Below are 14,840 nucleotides of genomic sequence, written 5' to 3'. Positions count from 1 at the left end.
GGGCTGATAATTTAAACTTATGCTATTAGAATTATACCCAAGCTTTTTGTAAATAAATGAAGCTATTTTGTTAGACTTTAAACTTCTCCTCAACTCTATTTGAATGTCCTGTTTACATTTGTTTTAGTTATGTAGGTATGTGTTTGAAGTTTTTAGAAACATAAAATAACATATTATACATATATTAATGTTCTTATCTCTGCTCTATAATTATAGGTACATATTTAGTAAATTGAAGACATTAAGGGATAATAGCACCTATTACCTAATTAGGGAAATACCTATTAATTGTCTGATTGTTTGTGTGGAAATCACAATTGCACATGGTAATCTTGACTCTTTCATTTGTAATACCTTATACATATTTAACAAATACATTTACATGATTAGAACTGGATCAATAAAACTAAATCAAAAGATAACATAATTACTTTCATTAGATAAGATTATGAATGTGATCTTGGGAGCCATTTGATAATGTCATACTTGCTCTTCTTACGATTGTAATAATTGACTGATAACAACATGTCACATACATGTGGGTTATCTATTACTCTTGAAAAGTCAAGGGGTAATATAATGAAGTTACATTGTACCCAATACCCATACCTATCATTTAGGTGCATGTCATGTCAGTCAGTACCTATCATGTCACTGTCAGTGGATGTTTTATATCCCATCTTCACATCTGGTGTTAGAATAATGTTAGCTACTGTCATAAAATTACTTAAAAGTTTGATTAAATATAATTTTAATGAAGAATTGAATCTGAATTTCTTAGTAATACATTCAAATCCTGGCTCGTACCAATGAGTTTTTCGGAACTTATGTACAAACTATCATTTGATATTTACCACTAGCTTTTTGGTGAAGAAAAACATCGTGAGGAAACCTGCATACATCTGCGAAGAAATTCAAAGATGTATGTGAAGTCCCCAATCCGCATTGGGCTAGCGTGGGGACTATAGCCCAAGCCCTCTCGCGCATGAGAGGAGTGTGCCCAGCAGTGGGGCGTATATAGGCCCAATTATTATTATAATTATAATTCAATTTGTATATCGATGCCTTGATCGGCGAGCTCAGCAGTACACGTGTGGGCTGTCATATAGATAGGGTATGCTTCAATAACATAAGCTATGCCGATGACATGGTACTGTTGAGCCCGTCGGTCGGTGGTCTGAGATTGCTTATTGAGAGGTGTGAGTCATATGCCCTAGCGCATAACCTTAAATATAATGTAAGCAAGAGCGAGTATATGGTCTTCAAAGCGGGAAGCAAGTGCCCATCACACATCCCACACATTTGTTTGAATGGCATGCAACTGAAAAGGGTTACCTCTTTTAAATACCTTGGGCACTTGGTAACCGACGATTTCTGCGATGACGCTGATATCGAGAGGGAGCGGAGGGCCTTGGCCGTGAGGGCCAATATGATAGCTCGCAGGTTCAGCCGGTGTACAGCGCAAGTAAAAATAACATTATTTCGAGCGTTCTGTACATCGCTGTACACCTGCAGCCTGTGGACTCGATACACGCAAAGGGCTTTTAACGCGATGCGCGTACAATATAATGACGCGTTCAGGGTACTGTTGCGGCTGCCTCGGTACTGCAGTGCGTCCGGCATGTTCGCTGATGCTCATGTGGACGGTTTCCACGCGACACTGCGCAAGCGCTGCGCCGCGACGCTCCGCAGGGTGCGCGACAGCCGCCACAGTCTCCTGGCCGTCGTGGCTGGCAGGTGGGACAGTGGCCTGATAAGGCACTGGTCCTCTCTGCATTTATCTTTAGTACCTAAGATAGTTATTTAAGTTTATTTTAAGTTAACCTTAGCTATAAGTATTAAATTTAGATTAAGATGTACTAACAAAATATGGACCATGTTTGTCTGAATTAAATGCATTTTATTTTATTTTATTTTATTTATTTATTATTATACATTTGGACACATATATGGTTTAAATTGATGTCACAACTACATATTCAACTTTTTTATTTTCACATAACTATATTTTATTTAAACAGTTGTTCAAACATCAGGTGATGAAAAGTTTTAATGTGCATGTATTATAATGTAGCTCACTATAATGGCCACTGTGCAAACTGACAATCAAGGATATGAGGCTATCTCTTTTACACATGTTAAAACTAAGTGTAAATGAGAAAGCAGTATGACCTTGGTTGTGTCAGAATTGGAGCATTAAATTGTATTATCTTTCTGTAGTACTGTAACGACTTGGCGCGGACAAGGACTGCTGGAGGAGACGAAAATGATGCATCAGCAATCCATGATGGTTGGGGATATGTTGCCGGTTCACCCGGAGATTCCGCACGGCGAGGAGATGAACAACGTGGGCTATGAGAACAGCGGGGCGAACGCCTACGACGACCTGTTCCCGGCGCTGCCGCACTCGGCGCCGCCGGTGCAGCGCCACATCCAGCAGGCTACTAGCAAGTTGCGTGTTGGCTCCTCGCTGCACACCCAGGTAATCACAATACATTTCCTTCATGCATTTTAAGTATAAGTTTATGCCATACAATCTAAGTCGTGTCCGCTCATCTGTGTAGCTATAGGTACATCAAGAGCACTAAGTATCCAGAATAGACACCTTTACTATCTAATATACTCATTTCTTACTATCATTGCAATATTACCTGACCAATCCAACAGATGAATTTTTAATTTTTATACAATTATCATTCAACATAACATTAATCTAGTCATGATGTCAAAGTGAAAAGCCACTGTAGGCTTAAAAAAATATTGATAGTATGAAATATTATGATACGTTTAATCAATGTCGTCAACAATCAACATCATATTTATTCTAAATATGATATGGTACAATCTATACTAAGTAGCCCAGAATTCAACATGCTTTTTTCGGCGTCAATATGCCTATGCCTTATGACAATGGAGTAAGGTCCAATATTTTAATGGTAACATGAAGATAAGATGTTTTACTTGTAACAAGAAGAGAAAAGTGAAATACTCCAGGTACCGGCTCAGCCACGTGCCGCGTCGACACGCCGCTCACACGCTTACGTAATCACTATGATATTTTAATTTCATTTGCGCAATTTACGACAAGTGAAAACAACTTTTTTGTGTACGCATAAAGTTGATAATCAATCGCGTTCTCGTCATCGGTATTTTTACCGTACCGCCTTTCTGTGTATAAATTGATTCAAGTGTAGCCTCTAGCTTCAATTGTTATCTGCTTGGTAGCGCAGTATAGGGACAATGATAGTAAATGTCTAGCTATGAATACTTGTGAGAAATTCACGTTCAAATCTAGGATGCAACAAAAGCCTAAGTAGCGTGTATCGGACTGAATGTTTTGTTTTCGAAGATGGACTATCACTACATAGTATAAAACAAAGTCGCTTCCCGTTGTTTGTCTGCCTCTACGTAGGTATGTTTAGATCCTTATAACTACGCATCGGATTTTGATGCGGTTTTTTTAATAGATAGAGTGATTCAAGAGAAAGGTTTATGTATAATTTGTTAACCCGTGCGAAGCCGGGACGGGTCGCTAGTTCTATATAAATGTATTATGTTTGTAGGTTTTCCATGTGCCATATGAAGAGCGGAAACTGGATAACGCCAACACGTTTGGCGAGGGTGAATCGTTGCGGACATGTCAAGCCATCACCAAGGACACCGGAGCACACATCGAGATATCTACAAGCAAGGACGGCAGCCTCACTTTTCTCCTAACTGGGAAACATAGTGCCGTTCTGGACGCTCGTCGCAAGATCTTGACCCATTTCCAGCAACAGGTATTTACTTAATCCCATTTATACTGAAAAATATATACTATGTTTAGTATTATGAGATGAGGGATTAGTAAAAAGAAAAACTGCCAATTCAACAACTACGAATGAAAGCAAATGCTTTTACTTTGCTTACTTGGATTAACCATTTTCTTGATTAATTGTTTCTTATAAGATACATATTTATTATCAGAGATGCGATTTATTTGAAATACTTCTATTTAAAATGCAAATACAAAATGCAAAATACCTATTTTGTATTTTGCATTTAAATGCCTTTTAGTAAAAACCATTTTGTATTTTATTTGAAATACTTTTCGAGACGTATTTTGCATTTTTAATATTCATTTCAAAATGCAAAATACTTTGTGATTAAGTTTAGCCAACATTACCAGTCAAACAAAATGAAATGAACGAATGACGCTTGTATTGCCGAATTTGACCGATAGAGGCGCCTGCTAGCGCCTGGCGCCAGCGCCAGGAGGCCGATTTTTGAAATTCGACCGCTCGATTTCGTGTATTTCGTTCAGTAATATCTCCACTACTAGGCATGTAAATTCTACTAATAGAATCAAAAACTAGTGGTCAATACCACTAAATTCACAATTTATATCGCTCGTATTTCAAAAATCAGCATCTCGCCGATTTCCACCGATTTTCGAGTGACGAAATCGAGCGATCGAAATTCAAAAATCGGCCCCCTGGTATTGTTAAAAAGCGTAATAAATAAAAACTGATGTTTTTTCACTTTTTAACAATACCAGTCCAGTTGTTAATTAATAAAAGAAAAGTGTAATAATAATAAAATAAGAACTAGATGCACAATCAACCGAAATAAATGGCCACACAAGTCACAAACTGGAGCCATGGCTCTCTTTTCGTTAGTCTAAAGTCTATTTTTTTATTCGGTAGACTGAAATGACAGTTAATAGTATGAAATGACATTTCATGTTCATACAATTAACTGTCATTTCAGTCTACGGAATAAAAAAATAGACTTTAGTTTTTTACATTATTTTAAGTGAGTATTATTTCCTTTATTTATTTCTCTTCTTAGGTTGGTTTTTTACAATATGTATATAAAATTAAAATATAAAAACACTTACAAAAATAATATAAAAAAATATTATAAACACATTATAAAAAACCTAACCAGCACCCAAGGCCCAAGCTGCCGGTGGTCAGGGCCGCAGAGAGACGGACCATTATTAATACCATAACAGAATTTATTGATACGCGTACTGATAAATATGACCAAAATGTCATGCATAAGGTGCCATGCCATGATATTAGACGTTTTTGTTTGGCTCGGCATTGTGTCTCTATTTCTCATGTTAAATACCTAAAATAAATAAAAATATCTGAGATTTGCTCAAAAGGTATTTTATTTTGAAAAAGTATTTTGAAAATACCTATTTTGCATTTAGCATTTGAAATACAAAACGCAAAACTATTTGGTATTTTGCATTTGAAATAGTAAATCTGAAAAGTATTTTGCATTTTGTATTTAAATGCTTTTTTAAAACCATTTTGTACATCTCTGTTTATTATATCCTTTTTTTTGGTCTACCTCTTATTAGCGTAAACAAAGCTTGAACACACGATTTTATATAATTCAAGAAAATGAGAGGCCTCGCTTTTATAAAGCCACCGAATTAATATTTTAATAATTATACTGACTGTTACTATAATTTATGGCTATATCTACTTTGTACTTTTCCAGGCTAGCAAGCAAATCTCGATTCCCAAGGAACACCACCGCTGGATTCTCGGCAAGCAGGGCCAGAAACTGAAAGATCTCGAGAAGGTGACCGCCACCAAGATCAGCGTGCCCGCCATCGGCGACAGCAGCGAGGTCGTCACCATCACCGGCACTAAGGAGGGAATCGAAAAAGCCGAACATGAGATCAGAGTCTGCTCGGAGGAACAGGTGAGGAATCAGTTTGTCTTTCAACTTGACAAAATTTCCTTATTGTATTATTATAAAAGTCTTGTGGTGCTAAGGCTAATCACATAATAATCATACTTCTGAAGCACTTTTGTGTTTTGACCATGGTAAACTGGACCTAAGAACTGTTTGTATTGGTAGCCTGCACAACTTGCAATTTCCCGCGCTGCTTACTCTAGTCTACTATTACCAGGTCGGTGGTACGGTTAAGTAACTTCACACTGCTTCATACTATTGCTTACATGAGTATCATGCTCCATGTTTGTATATTTTTACAAATGATATTTAATTGACTATGACTTTTATAGTTTTCTAAACCTTCCCATCTGCTTGGCCTGCCTTTGCTTTTCAAAGCTCAATTAATTAATAAATAATTATTTTTATTTATATTATTTATATGAGCCTAGAGTGTCCCACTGCTGGGCAAAGGCCTCCCTCCTCCCTTTCCACGTGTCCCGGTCTTGACCCGTCTCCCACCAGTTCCTGTCAAAGGCGTCGAGGTCATCCCGCTAACGCCGTCGAGGTTTGCCGCGACCTCGAGTTCGATTTTGTGGGGCCCAACTGGTGGTTGATTTAGCCCACAAGTCATCTGGCATACGGCAAACGTGTCCTGCCCAGTCCCACTTCAGCGTGGCTGTTTCAGCCACGTCAGCTATTTGGATTTAGTATTGTGTTTCTATTATTGTTGTTTATTGGCTAACATTAATTTTTACAGTCGCGCAAGGCGTTTGAAAGGATCACCGTCCCGAAGATCTACCACCCGTTTATCCAGGGCCCTTACGGCGAGCGCGTGGCCGCGCTAACGGCCGAGACGGGCGCGCGCGTGCACATCCCGCCCGCCTCCACGCCAAGCGAAGAGATTGTAGTCGCCGGGGAGAAGAACGGCGTGCTGGCTGCCAAGGCACAGATTGAGCAGATCGCTGAGGACATGGTATGTAGACTCCCAATTCATTCAGACGCAGTTGACGACCAAAGTTATCGCATAATGTTCAGACTAGGTATGGTTTGTCAAAGGACTGTCTCATTTCAAACATAGACAGAGAGAATCATACTATCTTTGTCTTACACTATAGTTCGTTTTTTTTACCATTAGAAAGAAGGTAAGCGATCTTGACATGTCTTTTAATTGAAAAACGCTTTTTAAAAATCAGTAACTATTTTTTATGAAAGCAGAAGAATATAAATGATCGTATTAGATTCATAATTATTACATATTTGCCATTATTTATTTTTAAAACGTGTTTTTCAACAAAAAGACACGTCAAGATTGTTTAACTTATTTCTAATGCTAAAAAAAACGTAGTATATTACTAGCACCCAAAAGAAAAGGATGAGTATAGCTTTTTTTGTTCTTATTTACTGACCAATTGGTTTGATCAACTATAACTTTGGTCGTCAACACTTTTACTTCAGCTGTCAAATTCAAAGGGACGATTTTACTTGGACTTCACAACTCTACTTCAATCAATAATTCTTTGCTATGTGGACTTACCGGCTACCCTTGTAATCATTTACATCTAGCTTTATCACCCAATGACTAAGACGCTTAATAAGATTATCTGAAGCATTTTAAACATTGAAAAACGTAGTAAATCTTCTCGGGGCAGAGGTGTAGGGTTGGAGCCGGTCTACCTAGCTTTATTTGACGTTCATAAACGCATTGTAATTATGCCTACTTGAATAAACTGTCTTTTATCTTTATCTTTAATGTAACAAATCCATCGCCAACAGGCCAAGAAATGCTCGACGGTCCGCGTGGAAGTGCCCAAGTCGCAGCACAAGTACGTGATCGGCGCCCGCGGGACCACCATCCAGGAGATCCTCAAGGAGACCGGAGTCTCCGTCGAGATGCCGCCTCCGGACTCACCCACCGGCACCATCACTCTGCACGGACCTCACAACAAAATCGGACTTGGTGAGTTACTTAAAATAAATAAATATTGAGGGACATCTTACACAGATCAACCTAGCCCCAAACTAAGCAAAGCTTGTACTATGGGTCCTAGGCGACGATATACATACTTATATAGATAAATACATACTTATATACATAGAAAACATCCATGACTCCGGAACAAATATTAGTGTTCATCACACAAATAAATGCCCTTACCGGGATTCGAACCCAGGACCATCGGCTTAGCAGGCAGGGTCACTACCCACTAGGCCAGACCGGTCGTCCTTAAGCCTTGATACCGCGTTTGGCGTCAAACGCCATAAACCATAAGGCCGCAAACTGAACGCACGCGATCGGCTATGCGTCCGCCGATCGCGTGCGTCCAGTCCGCCATCCAGGGCATTAGAATTCAATCCACTAAAGGGACATTTATACAGGGTGATTGAAATTTCGACGTATTCCTTGAAAGAGGTTATTCCATAGCTCATTTGCAATGATCAACCAGGGGTCAAAAAGTTATTTAAGTTTATAGTTTTTTTGTTTAAAAGTAAAAATACCAGTTTAAACTGGTTTAACACCTGTATCGCCTTATTTGACTTAGCATTTGGCGTGATAATTTAGCGCGGTCGGACACTTGTTCGATTTGTTTACTCGAAAACAATTACACATATGGCATCTGTGATATTCAATGACGCAAGTCTTTCATGTTAATGACAACTGATTTAATTATGCCTAATAACGTCATGAATTATAATTAACGTATCAGCTTTAAGCTGCCTGTGCATTCACATATAATAATAATAATAATTCATGATCTATACATATAAAGCATATTGATATAAACACATATATCCAGATTTCACTACTACGCGGAAATAGTGCTTATGTTCAGAGTGAACTAGAAGTACCTATTTACTTATTTGTGATATTTATCAACCAACTCAATTGGTATGCTCGACCGATCGATTCGATATCGATCGGTAAGCATTCCATTCGTGTGCCGTACCTTGTCTAATTAATTATATGCCACATAACATATTTTCTAACTTGGCGTTAAAGTGCTCCAAGCTCCAACACTGACTGTTATACAACACACCCAGCCACTGCCAGCGTGGGAGCATGACCATTACCGCAATTGTGTTGTTATCTCTCTCTAATCACAAAGTAGCTTATTAAATGATATTCTCTTTCACAGCTTTATCGAAGGTGTGTGAAAAAGCTAACTCAGTGAAAACGGCAACAGTTGACGCTCCCACATGGATACACAAATACATCATCGGAAAGAACGGCTCGAACATTAAAAAGATTACTCAGGACTTCTCTAAGGTACGTTCACATTTTAGTACGCTAATATCATACGGGAATAAATAAGTAACTACTGATAAAGAAGGAAAAAGGTGTTTCAATGAGTCTAATAACGCCTTCATGGTCTTCTATAATATATTTTACAGTACATATCGGGCTACTTTTCCGCACTAGTGCGTAAAATAGCACTTTTCGTGCGTATCTCGAAACTTTAAAGTGCCATATGTACTGTAAAACGTTGTTCGATACACGTGCGAATAGGTAATTCGCCACTCGTTTCGAATTTCCTCTTTTTCGCACTTGTATCGAAAATAACTATTACAGTACATATGGTCCTATTTTCCCACACTAGTGTGTGAAATAGCACTTTTCGTGCGATGTCAAGTGATAAATTCGCGCTCGAACGCAGACGGTGGCCACTGCCTTCAGCCAGATATTCCTCTTCTCCGCATTTGTATCGTAAATAACTAATATCTACAACGCTACAAAACTCGTATGGTTAAGCCATACAATTTGTACAATTGATGTAATATTTATTTGGTAGGTGCATGTTGACATTACGCATTCCGAGGACAAGGTGAAGATCGACGGGCCCCCAGAGGAGGTGGAGCGCGCGCAAGTGGAACTCAACGACTTTGTCAAGAATCTGATTGCCACACTCACATACGTGGAGCTCTCCGTCGATCCCAAGTTCTTCAAACATATTATTGGCAAGAGTGGAGCTAACAGTAAGTAACCAAACATTATAGTATAGGTGTATTCTCTTGTGCATCATATTCGAAAAGTGTTATACATTTTTTAAATCCCAGTTTTGACTGACAGATACTGTTTGTTCCGTTACATTGAGCAGACAGATGACTGAACAAATAGCATATTAGAAAAAAATATCCTATTGTTCCATTTAGAATTAAGTTCTGGGTTAAATTAGTAAAATAAACCGTGTTGATTATTTTATTTTCAGTTAACAGACTGAAGGATGAGACTGGTGTAGTTATTAATATTATTGAAGCAGAAGGAAACAATGTAATTCGTATTGAAGGCAGCCACCAAGGGGTAGCTGACGCAGAAAGGAAGTTAAGGGAAATGGTCATGAAATTAGAAAATGAAAGGTCGAAAGAAGTCTACGTCGACCATAGGTATATTAAGTCCCTCATCGGCGTAAGAGGGGACAGGATTAAAGAGATACGCGAGAAATTCGAGCGCGTGCTGATCACCCTACCCGACCAGGGACAGAAGAGAAGTCCGATCAAACTGAGAGGTCCTCAAGAGGACATCGAGAAATGCGAAAAACACCTTAACAAGATGATCAAAGAAATCGCAGAATCGTCATACGTCCAAGAAGTGCCAATCTTCAAGCAGTTCCATAAGTTTATCATCGGGAAGGGTGGTGCTAACCTGAGGAAGATCAGGGACGAGACGCAGACGCAGATCGACTTGCCGGCCGAGGGGGATGACAGTGACGTGATCACGGTGCGCGGCAAGCGAGAGAACGTAGAGGAAGCGGTGAAGAAGATCCAACAGATCCACAACGAGAAGGCGAATGTAGTCACCGAGGAAGTGACGATCCCGCCCAAGTACTACAACTCGCTGATCGGCGCCGGCGGCAAGCTCATCCACTCCATCATGGAGGAGTGCGGCGGCGTGCTCATTAAGTTCCCCGCGGCCGATAGCGACAGCGACAAAGTCGTTATTAAGGTAACTTTCACCGGTATCACACTGTTTATCTAGATATTTTTTTGTATTGTATCGTCCAAACCTTTCGACATATACTATGCAAGTGATTGAATTCGCCACTACCAGCGAGGAATTACGTTTATCCATATACTTCCTTGTCCATTCTACTTTCATAAAATCCTTGCCTAATATTCGACATCTCTCGTCGCTCTACCTCACCGTTAAACTACAGTACATTATTTAGTGTAACGCTCTTACGGTAGATGTCGGTAGGGTCCCCTAGACCCATAATATGGTGGAAAGATTTGCTGGCTGTGGATGAGGTCTTGGTGGCTCAGATGGCAGAGCGCTGGAATATCGATCCAGAGGCCGTGAATTCAAGTCTCACCCAAGACAGTAATTTTTCCACTTTTAAATTTATTCTAAGCTTTACAGTACATTATAATTGTGATTGTTCGATCTTAGACATGGTCTCTATTATATTTGAAAAACACTTTTCTTCTTTGCATTTCACATTATTCCCAAATCACGTATCTGAATGTAACATATTTGTTTCAGGGGCCAGGTGAAGACGTGGAGAAAGCGAAAGCGCAGCTGCTCGCCCACGCGTCCGAACGCGAGCTGACATCGCACACGGCCACCGTGCGCGCTCGCGCCGAGCACCACAAGTTCCTCATCGGCAAGAGCGGCGCGAACATTCGCAAGATCCGCGAACACACCGGCGCGCGCATCATCTTCCCCACTGATAAGGATGAGGACAAAGAAGCCATCTTTATCATCGGTGAGTTCTTAGTGCCAGTTGCACCATCCGCACTTGGCAGACTGATCAACTTCATCCGGCGCGCCGCGGCGGTTTACTATGAAACTTTCCATACAATACAATTTAGCGAAGTCTTTGACGACGACAAACATTTTCGTGCAACCGACCCTTATTCTCACTGTTTTTTATTAGTAGGCAAGCAAACTCAATTGAGGGCCGAGCTCATGTCACTTTGTCACTCTCTTTTGCTATGACCACATGAGTGAATGAGAACTTTTACTTTACTACCCGTCGTCAGATTAAATAGTTTGTGGAGAGTACAAGTTAAGCGTCGTTAGTTAATCATCCATTTAAATTTTCTATTGTTATGTTACCAATTACCATAAGGTTAATATTGCGAGTATTATATTTTTTGCGTGTTTTCGATAGTCATTCTTGCTTGTGTGAAGGTAATTTGAATTTGAAAATATATACAACATATCTTAAAAACTAAAACATACACTATGGCTGCGATTTATTTCGCAACTCCGCTGTGTCAGGGAGCCGGCCGCAGAACCGCCGAAACTTGACACCCTTCGGCCAAAACTCCTTGGTGAAGGTCGCTAGACGTTCAGTCGGAACGTAATGGTACATTTTGATAGATTCGTCTTTTTGCAAAAGTGTCACTTACGAGAATTATGTTTTCTCAAAAATGGACGGCAAAGTCGACGTTGCCGGTTAAAAAATAGGTCGCGAAGTGCGTAGTTTATGGTCAGTCAAAAAATTAAAAAGTTAAAACAAATTCCATTATTTAACGAGTTCCAAACTTTTTAAAAGTTTAAATGGCCATATCAAATGAAGGCAAAGGCATAGGTCCATTAAACAGCCAAACAGATGATCAGCATTTATTATTATAATGTTGGTACCGCGACTATTTAGGTGTCTCAAATAGGTTGGCGTATTTTCAGCAGAAAAATACACTTCTGGTTTTTTTTAAAGGCGGCAAGCATATCTTTTTAATGGTTTTACTTTTTTTTGTGAAAATTAGAACGTTGCTTCCGTAAAATATTTCTATTTCTTGCACCATTTTTGAGAAAAGCACTATATATGACTCGGTTGGAAGGCTACTTGCCGGCTTCGGATTCAATTAAACGGACTCCCAAGGTCGTCCGTTTAAAACGAATCCTCAGACAGCAAGTAGCTACTTCCGAGCCTCGACAATAATGTACTATTGTTGTATACAGGGCGCGAGGAGCAAGTGGAAGCCGCTCGCAAGCAACTGGAAGCGGCCGTGGCTGAGATCAGCAACGTGTCCGAGAGCGAGATGGCGGTGGCGGCGCGCCACCACCGGCACTTCGTGGCGCGCCGCGGCGAGGTGCTGCGCCGCATCGCCGACGACTGCGGCGGCGTGCAGATCTCCTTCCCGCGCCAGGGCGTCAACAGCGACCGCGTCGTGCTCAAGGGGCCCAAGGACTGCATCGAGGCCGCCAAGCTGAGGATCCACGAGATCATCGAGGACTTGGAAGCCAAGGTCGGTTGCTATACTTCGTTTTTTTAGCATTAGAAATAAGGTAAACAATCTTGATGTGTCTTTTAATTGTAAAACACATTTTAAAAATAAGTTACGGTAAATATGTAACAATTATGAATCTAATACGATCTTTTATAGTCTTCTGCTTTCATAAGTAATAGTTATTGATTTTAAAAAAGTGTTTTTCAATTAAAAGAAATGTTAAAATCGCTTACCTTCAAGTTCTTTCTAATGCTAAAAAAACGAACTATAATGAGAGAGAGAGAGAAATAGATCATGAGAGGCTCCGTTTGGGGTAGCTTTTATGGAACGGGCCTCAGGTCTCATAATTCCCATAAAGAGGTACAGTCAAGTGCAAACATTTGGGTGCACACATCTTACTTCTCTACATCTACATCTATCTTATATTTTTATATGTTCCACAGCTCTTATGTCGACGAATTAACAGTCTATGGGGCACATTTTTGAGTAAGCTATATGCATACATATTTTTGCAATCGACTGTACCTATGTGACCTGAGGCCAGTTTAATTTTTAGGATCTCTTACACGCTACATGCTTCGAATTTTTTTGCTCTTTAGTTTAATATTTTATAGAACATTTATCGCAAACGTTAGTTTCTTGTGCAACCTTTTTTCAGAAAATTGTGCCTAAAATCCAAGCTATAGTTCGTTTTTTTTGGCATCTTGAAACACGTTTTAAAAATAAGTTACGGCAAATATGTAACAATTATGAATCTAATACGATCATTTATATTCTTCTGCTTCCATAAGTAATAGTTACTGATTTTTAAAAAGCGTTTTTCTAAAGACATGTCAAGATCGCTTACCTTCTTTCTAATGCTAAAAAAAACGAACTATAGTCTATGTTAGGCGAATGCACATCCAGCTAACATACTTTGCAACCAACCAAAGCATTATCACGCACAGGTGACGATCGAATGCGTGATACCGCAAAGGCACCACCGCACCGTGATGGGCGCGCGCGGCTCCAAGGTGAAGGACATCACGGCGGAGTGCGACGTGCAGATCAAGTTCCCGGAGCGCGACACGGCCGAGGGCGCCGACATCCCCGTGCGCAACGGCGACGGCGAGCACGCCGCCAACGACGTCATCCGCATCACCGGCCGCCCCGAGAACTGCGAGGCCGCCAAGAAGGCGCTGCTCGAACAGGTAATGTCATATCTTTTTAGGGTTCCGTCAGGGGGGTGTCACTCCGCAGTTTAGGTACATTTGGCCGGCGCGCCCATCGGACAGGCGTATGGCAGTGGGGCTGCCGCTCGGCGCGCACGATAGTCGTGTCACGCGGCGCTCGCGCAAAATTGAAAATACACAATAGCTTCGAAACTTACTTCCGTGAGAATCAGACATACTATCTCCGGATAAAAAATATAACCGTTTTTCCCCCGAAAGGGATAAAAACGAATATTTCGAGTCCAGCCGAAGCTTGACCCACCTTGAGATTACGATCGGCTTTTCCCCAAGTAAATTGTCCTACAAACTCCCTATAACCTACTTGCAGCCACCTTAAGTGGCAACACTGGCGTGACGTCACTACCGGAACAGGCACCAACGCGAGCCGGCTAGCTGCTTGTTCAGTACCTTTATATGCCGGCAAGGCATTTAAACTTGGGTGGGTCAAGCTTCGGCTGGACTCGAAATATTCGTTTTTATCCCTTTCGGGGGAAAAACGGTTATATTTAGAGGTCCGAGCCTCCGCTTGACCCACCTTGAGATGTGTTTGGTTTCTGCCGGCATTTTTCGATTGGTGTACTGTGAATGGTATCGTGATGATTTCCATAATAATTCATATTAAGATATTGTTAGAAATCACTTTATTTCTACTTATTACAAGTAATTAAAGGGTAAACTCGATACCTCTTAGAATATATTAGACCGCATTGAAATGATTGGAAGGTCTATCCGTATTAATCATGCATGGTCGGCTGATTTGCCTATAGTAATGTCTGAAGA

At 40.4% G+C, this 14,840-nt stretch overlaps 1 protein-coding gene across 2 annotated transcripts in view; it reads left to right on the top strand.

Moving 5' to 3' along the window:
* Positions 1-14,840, top strand: part of LOC134648820 (vigilin) — a 37,263-nt gene that overhangs the window by 571 nt on the left and 21,852 nt on the right. Inside the window, exons 3-13 of one of the 2 annotated variants that reach the window (XM_063503385.1) lie at positions 2,219-2,482; positions 3,564-3,779; positions 5,497-5,703; positions 6,437-6,652; positions 7,453-7,636; positions 8,814-8,944; positions 9,468-9,651; positions 9,885-10,618; positions 11,156-11,378; positions 12,581-12,867; positions 13,797-14,039. In XM_063503385.1, the coding sequence (XP_063359455.1) occupies positions 2,267-2,482; positions 3,564-3,779; positions 5,497-5,703; positions 6,437-6,652; positions 7,453-7,636; positions 8,814-8,944; positions 9,468-9,651; positions 9,885-10,618; positions 11,156-11,378; positions 12,581-12,867; positions 13,797-14,039 (2,841 nt within the window). In that variant the 5' untranslated portion in view covers positions 2,219-2,266. The remainder of the gene's footprint in view (positions 1-2,218; positions 2,483-3,563; positions 3,780-5,496; positions 5,704-6,436; positions 6,653-7,452; positions 7,637-8,813; positions 8,945-9,467; positions 9,652-9,884; positions 10,619-11,155; positions 11,379-12,580; positions 12,868-13,796; positions 14,040-14,840) is intronic. The other variant, XM_063503386.1, reaches the window with a different exon arrangement.

This window comes from Cydia amplana, chromosome 6 (assembly GCF_948474715.1).
Source record: "Cydia amplana chromosome 6, ilCydAmpl1.1, whole genome shotgun sequence".
Classification (NCBI taxonomy): domain Eukaryota; kingdom Metazoa; phylum Arthropoda; class Insecta; order Lepidoptera; family Tortricidae; genus Cydia; species Cydia amplana.
Note: the sequence above shows the minus strand (reverse complement) of the source record. Positions and strands in the feature narration are given on the sequence as shown.